The sequence below is a fragment of the Fistularia commersonii genome, chromosome 3, assembly GCF_037954325.1.
Source record: "Fistularia commersonii isolate RoL2024-O1a breed Wild chromosome 3, RoL_Fcom_v1.0, whole genome shotgun sequence".
NCBI lineage: Eukaryota > Metazoa > Chordata > Actinopteri > Syngnathiformes > Fistulariidae > Fistularia > Fistularia commersonii.
The window spans coordinates 7,335,109-7,342,734 of NC_141286.1; the positions used below are offsets into that span (position 1 = coordinate 7,335,109).

Genomic DNA, 7,626 nt, shown 5'->3' on the forward strand with positions numbered 1-7,626 from the left:
TGGGATAGCTTTCAGCACCCCTGTGACCCCCGAGTGCAGGATATAAAGAATGAATGAATGACATTCAACCATTTTGGCCACGGGGTCGAAATTCACTCTTAATCTGCACCTGGTCATCTGTCAACCCAACACTTGTTTGTGTCTCATCTTGTCAATGATTCTTTGCAATAGTTCCCGTTCAAATGTTTACCTGCCATCAAGATAGGCGGCATAGACAATGAATGAATGAATGACTGAATGAATGAATGAAAATTACAAGCAACATCAGTGCCATGGAGTCCTTTCCTTGAAAGCAACCCGTGGTGCTCGTCTCATGTCAAATATGGATAAGACGGCCCAGGTCACATGAAGGGTAATTTGACCATTTCACCAACATTTGAAATATTTCTTGTAAGACAGGGGTGGGGAAACTACGGCCCGCGGGCCACGTCCGGCCTGTTGGTCTTTTTAATCCGGCCTGCCAAAGATTGGTACAGAATTCATTCGTGATGTGAATGATTGAATGATTGGATCAATAAATGTGGGAGCTCAAACAGATTATTTCATTTTTGGAGCTACTTGAGATTTTTCCTGAGCTGAATGACACAGATTGGCTTTGTGATTTAGCCTTACTGTGGACATACTGACACACATGAATGAGCTGGGCGTGAAGCTGTGAGGGAAAAACTGGTTTGTGCATGAAATGCGAGTAAACATCTGAGCCTTCAATACCAAGCTGGTTTTATTTTCAAACCAAATGTCAGACAATTCTGATGTGTACTGTTAACGAATGCTTTTTTTTTTTATTTTATCATATCCTGTGGTGACCCGGCCCGTCTGTCAAATGTCAAAAGTCAATGTGGCCCTTGAACCAAAAAGTTTGCACGCCCCTGTTGTAAGAGATGAGTCCATTGAATTTGAAAAGTTGAGCTGACCGGGGTTAATTTATCTGTTAGTTACATGGCACATTTGATCAAAACATTATTCTGAATTTTTTGAAGTTTAACCGCTTCACTGGAAACTGATTTTCACTTTATCACTTTCGTGCTGGAGATTGTTGTTCATGTTTCTGGTTGCTCAAATGATTCATTAATTGTCATTTCTTGTGACCGGCGAATCCACCTCTCGTCTTTTGGGAAATGAGGTCATGCAAAAGGGTGAAAGACTTCTTGTGAGAAAAAGCTTTCAGTTGCGCAAAAACAGTTGTCATGGTTTCATATGACTGCACAGGTTCTTCATATTTCCATCAAACAGATTTTTCCACTCAGAATGTCCCTCATCATTCAAAAGATGTTGAATAATTTCATATTGTAGTTATAGACCAAAAATAAAATGGATGTAATTTTTATTGAATTCTTTTTTGCAAACCTACTAATTCTCTCTATAGCTATCAATTCATAGCATAATGTCTCTCCCGCATAAGAGCTCAGTCTTAACATTAAAACATATCTTGAGTCAATTAAACATGTTGATTTTTTTCTTGTTAGACAATATTTATGTCAAAATATGTATACAAATACGCCAGGTGTATTTCGCACTATGTTTACCTTGTGCTGTAGCAATTTTTTCTTCATCAGTGGTCTTTACTGTGATGGATACGCTTTATTTTTGTACCTAAATCATTTTTTTTTACGTGTTCATCATCATATCATTACTAACGGATGTGCGCTCTTGTTCTGGCTGTGTGCCCTATCTATATATAACTGCCATTATCACTTTTTGTTTTTTTTGTTTGATGTTTTTTTTTCAAATCTAGTCAAAACTATTATGCGACACCCTGCGTTTGTAAGATACATATTTACATGTAGTGTAAAAATGGATGGAGAGAAAAGAGAGATAGATATAACCAAGACAGGGTTTGCTGAAAAAGCCGCCTTGGAGGTCCTGGGAGGACCAGGGGGTGATTTGTGGGGAAAGTCTCAACATCCCGGAAGTGATCTAAAAAGTTGTAAAATTTGATCGCTCCCAACGAACAGCTACCATTCTTTCGAAAACCGCTGCGAAGATCTGTCTTGTGACGGAGGTGAAGAAAAGGAGGAGACGGTTGGGGCTCAGGCAAACACACAACCACTCACACTTTCCCACAAAGATGCATCAAGCAGATAAAGGCCCACGTTTTGGAGCAGTTAGACACGAGAAAGTCAGGTTGTAGACCACGATGCGCCTCCACCCTTTCCCCGCCGCGCAGACAAGGCAGATCAATACGAAGATACAGCATTGAGTGTTTCCTCTTAAAGGCCCAGACTCAGCCACAGATTCATCGTCCGTCGATCGTCTGCGTGGAAAAGAAGTGTCATGCGATGGTGTTCGAGTGAAAAAGAAATACCCTCGATAACAACACTCTCTATGAACCGCAAACGACCGAAACGAGCCAAATGTTGTTTTTTCCGAAGACGAGACAATGTTCTTACTGGCGGTGAAAAGCAGTCACCTGCTCTGGAGGCAGGGTGAAGACATTTTGAACCTGCATGTGTAGGCGGTTTACAGTTGTGAGCTCCGAGAAGCTCTCTCGGCTAACTGTGCTGCTTCGGGCTGTGAAAAAAAAAAAACAAAAAAAAAAAAACAACAAAAAAGTCATGGGAGGCTCGGCAGCTGCGGTTTATTTATCAATGACAAAATCAATACTAGTGGAAACAGAAGCTGCTGTTTTGACGGAAAGAAAATTATATTAATACAACACAATGTCAGATAAGTATCTGTTGCCTCGTTGACGACCGATGAAATGGGGATCACTTTAAGTTAATGGAACGACTTCACAATATGCAGAATCCATGTTACATGGAAAAAAAAAGGATTGTTGCAGGGAAAAGGGATGAGCAGGCATTCAAAATGTTGTTACAAGATCGCAATGCTCAAAAGCACCATTTGAAATTAGAGTAGAATAAAAATACTTTGTTTACTAATGTTTTACTAATGTTTTTAGGCATTGGGTTGGTTAATTTGTAGCATGTTAATACCAGGGTATAAACACATCCCATTTACCACAATGTGACTGTTTTTTTCGGGGGGGGGGGTTCTGTGTGTGTGTGTGTGTGTGTGTGTGTTTGTGCGCTGCCCATGTTCTTGTCGGTCTTCTGTGATTGTTCATCTTTTTCAATGAAGCGTATATACACATGTGTATATATATATATATGTATATTTTTATGATCCAGCAAAGTCCATTCTATCTGTTCTTGCTGAGGACAGCGTAAGGATCCTGCTTGTGAGTTTTCAGTGCCTGTGGAAACAGAAGGTGGATTGTTGTTAGGGTACGGGGTCGGACGGCAGCCTCAGACAGACGGGGAGAAAAAACAAACTGAAAAAAAAAAGCAACTATACAACTGTCTGTTTGTCATTTACTTCAAAACTGTCCTGATTTATAAATAATTTAAAAAAAAAATCCAAAAACTAACTGCAGCGGCAGAGCGATATTATTTTGAGTACAACAAAATGCCATTTTGTCTCCATTTGACCCACTGGGGTGTGTATATTTCTGTTGCATGCGCCTATAAAAATGATAGCAAATCGCTGTGGGGTGTGCAGCATTATTTGGGCTTGAATGAATGAAGGAAATGTATCTATATACAAGTCCTATAAGTTTAAACAGCCTTAATGTAACATTACTACTTCTACTGCCAATACTGCTAATCAGAGCCACTTTAGAAGGGCTTTACGGTATTTCTGTGAGACTTATTTGGCTGGATGGGAGCTTTGACCAAACCATGCCTGTATATTTTTTACATTCTCAGGGAGGAGAAAAAAAAACTCGAGATTTCACATTAGAGCGGATTTAAGGGAATTATACCAGAAGCGACAGTGCTTTTGCTCGAGAAAAAGTTGGGGTGTTTCTGTTACCTCGTAATGAGGCGACGAGGTTGAGGCCTTTTGAGCCGACCCGCCGGGATTCACAGGGGCTGCAAGGCAATGACAAATACGGGTTACCCCAAACAACTTGCAAACGGGAAAATTTATAATCTTAATAAATTCGACACACTCCGAGGCACCGCCGACAACAGCCGCTCCAAGGGCTGTCGAGCATTGACGATGTATTCATTTCTTTGTTTCCTCAGTTACCTTTGAAAGACTGGTGTCCTTCCGCGACTTTCCTCTTGGTGCACCTGTAGATCAGTATCATCATCAACACCGTCCCCGAGACGTCCAAAATGATGACCATTGCAAACAGCGACGCGTCCAGCTCAAAGCAGTTTTTGCAGACTGGGGGACACGGACCAGCAGAGGGAGCAAGTAAGTTTTGTGTGTGTGTGTGTGTGTGTGTGTGTGTGTGTATGTGCTGAATACAAGGAGGATTTTACTCACCCTTAGCTTCTACAAAGAAATATTCCTTGGTTGTATCGTAAACACAGTGGTAAAGGCCTCTGGTCTGGCTGTTATATTCAGCTTCGTAAGTTTCAGTGTGGTTATCTCCGACAGGTTTTGCATTATGGAACCATTTCCCATTATGTTTACAGGTCAGGGTGAATCTGTCCTTCCAGAACGTAACTACACACACACACACACACAGACACAGATCCATGATCATTTATGATGCACCCCAACCCCCACCACCACCTCCATTTTGGGGAAGACATTTGGGGTGATCTGTCACGGAAAGCTGCTTCCTGGGTCTCATCGCGGCTGCACGAATTTGTGTCGGAAAACGGAAATTATCAATCGAACGATGAACTGTATTGGTCTTGCGAGCGAATACGATGGCCTTTGGGTCAAAATAAAACAAAAAAAACAAATGACATATTTGGACCACACACATGAGCGTAAAAGAATTTTCCTTTTCGGAGATGCCCCTGAACCCTCCGCCTCCGTTGATTTTTAGGCATGTTTCTTGAATATCGAAAAGATCGGAATTGTACGAAGTGCAATGTAAACTGTGCGTACTTACCTTGATGAGCTTTCACGATACCGATGAGCAGAAAGAGGCCAACAAGTAAAGGCTTAACCTCCATGCTGAGCTTTTTTTTTGTTTTGTTTTTTACGAAGAAGGACTATTCTAGTTATCCTAGAATATTCTCCGTCACAACTTTCAAGATCTGGAGAGCCAGTTTAGTGAAGGTGACGGAGAAATACGCGCAACTTCGAGGCTTTTAGTTCAGCGGGGTAAATAGACTGAACATGGCAGTTCTCGCTCTTGAACCAAATCGCTCTTTCTATGTGCACACACATACATGCACGCGCACACACACGCGCATGCGCGCCCGCGACGGAAGCAATTTTTTTTTTTTTAAGAAGGTTTCGGTGAAACCACAAGACAGTCACATCGAACGGGGTGGTTCATTAACTCTAGTTCGAGTTACTGTTGCACTGGAAAACGCAGAATAATGGTCGGATTTGATTCTGGCGGATAGTTAGTACACTTCGGACATGCATGAGGACCGGTTGTCTTATTCCGGTGAATTAAACGATTAACAACACATTCAGATGAGACACGGCACTCGGTGTTTGCGTACAACCAAATCCAATGTGATACTTCACATTTTGAATACTTAAGTCATTTCCTGCATGATGTACAATCATATTTCACTGCCTGGTAATAACCTGGTAATAACCTGTGACTACTACTTTTACATTGTGTAGGTTTACGGCAATTTCTGGGGTTTGACAATGTCGCGAGTGTCAAATATCAACCATTATATACATTATCTCACCATAACAACCACTATCAAAATTTGGCGGTATTTTATTATAACCCTTTGTAAGAAATGTTTCATTAATTGTTGCATCATCCTAACCTTGAGACATGTATTTATCTAGTTTATTCTATAATCACAAAGTTAAGTGTGACATGTCAATCTATTTTGAATAAATAACAATCAAAATGTGGTGCCTACAGATTTACACCTTGATTGATGTTAAGAAATTTTATACTTTATCAACTAGTCATCGATCACTAAATTATTTCCAGTTCATAAATGAAATGATAACCTCTTAATAGACGTTTAATGTCAAATGCTTTATAGACTCAATAAATTTAATCTGGTTGATGTTATAGATTTTTACAGATGGATCTTGCTGGATCGTTACTAAGTACTTTATAAAGTATTTACAAATATACATTTGGGAGTTAATTCAAGCGTTGCTGATGAATAATTTAAATACAGTCCATCTAGTGCTGCTTTTGCTGCCCAAGAAAATATGTTATTAAGAATAATTACATAACATTGTCAATTGCCGGTGTCACAATAGTAGCACTCTTACGGAAAACGCAAATGATCTGTATTTTATTTATTTCCTAAAATCATTATGAAAGTCTTCGTGGGTTAAGACGACGGTTGTGGAATCTCTTATTCCGACAAAAGTTTACAATCAAATAAACTCACCCCAGTGCCCTCAAAGTTGCCGGATTAATAAACCAAAATTGTCGTCGTACAGAAATAAATTCACATATCATAGTGTTATTACGGCGTCAGCTAGATGTATAAATCATAATAAAATGAGGTGTATTTTTCATGTTAACAAACTGCTGACTTATGTGATTTTTTTACATTTTTTTTTACCAAACCTCATCGACTTTTAATCACGACTTTTATCGCTTCAACCTAGACAGGGCGCCAGTCCATCACAGGGCCACCGAGAGACGTGCAACCATTCACTCTCTCATTCGTGCATCATTTATAGACAAACCATTCATATTTTCTATAGACATTGAAATATTCACTATCATTTGCACGTCATATGGAGACATACAATAGTTCACCCTCTCATGCACAAGTAATATAGAGACATTCCTTTGCACGCCATATAGAAACGTATCACTCACCCTCTCATTCACGCTCTTATTCCTGATTTGTACAGAGACAAACAACCATTTGCTCACGTTTGCACGTCTGGGAAACTCAAGGTCTCCAGTTAACCTACTGCACGTTGTTTTTGCTCTGTGGAATTTAACATTCTTGCAGGTACCCGGATATTTTAGTACAACCTGCTGTGTTTAACACCAGTTATTTCTGGTATCAGACATGTTAACGAGACCTGGAATGACGGATGATATCAATTCCCTTCTTCTTCAAGGATTCAAGGATTTTTTTTATTGTCGTTCCTCTCTGAGAGAATGGGACGAAATTTGTTTTGAAGAATATAACAAAACTCCGAACAAATATACAGCAAATAATACAAAAGAGCCGAGGTGATGAATATCATTGACATGATAAGGTGCTTTGCACATCCATGTCAACGGAGCGGCACCACTGTACTGCAAACTGCAGTTCTTATCCTATATGTTGAAGGTTGAAGATATAAAACAACAAACAAACACAAATTCAACTTTCAGCTTCTTTTTGTGTGTTTACTAGGGGGTGTGTGGGTGGGTGGGTGAAGAAGTTCAGAGACACAAGTGCAGCTCTGCCCCCTTGTGGTGCAAATGAGGAAGAAGTCCCGGGTCCCTCGCAGGATCCACAATAAAAATAACCTTTTTACGGATGCATGGAATTAGTTTATGATTTTTAAAAAAGGCAGATGAAAAAAAAAATGACTCAAACTTTGGAAAAACGAAATAACGTGGATTTAAAGTGGAATTGAAAAGGGGATAAGTCTTTCTCTGTCTCTTTTTTTTTTTTTTTTTTTTTTAGAAATATATCCCTCAGTCATGTGATATATTATACATAACTCAAGGTATTCGACTCACAGCATCGTGATGCACCGTGCGCCGCAAGGTTG

General features: G+C 39.9%; 1 protein-coding gene across 1 annotated transcript; it reads right to left on the bottom strand.

Annotated features, from left to right (window-relative positions):
* Positions 1 to 2,561: 2,561 nt before the first annotated feature.
* LOC147235391 (T-cell surface glycoprotein CD3 epsilon chain-like) lies at positions 2,562 to 5,113 on the bottom strand. The gene is made up of 5 exons (XM_086178668.1): positions 4,856 to 5,113; positions 4,276 to 4,458; positions 4,033 to 4,173; positions 3,814 to 3,872; positions 2,562 to 3,196 (listed from the first exon to the last, which is right to left on the bottom strand). The coding sequence occupies exons 1-5, from the start codon at positions 4,917 to 4,919 to the stop codon at positions 3,143 to 3,145; spliced, it is 501 nt and encodes a 166-aa protein (XP_086034794.1). The 5' UTR covers positions 4,920 to 5,113; the 3' UTR covers positions 2,562 to 3,142.
* Positions 5,114 to 7,626: the final 2,513 nt, after the last annotated feature.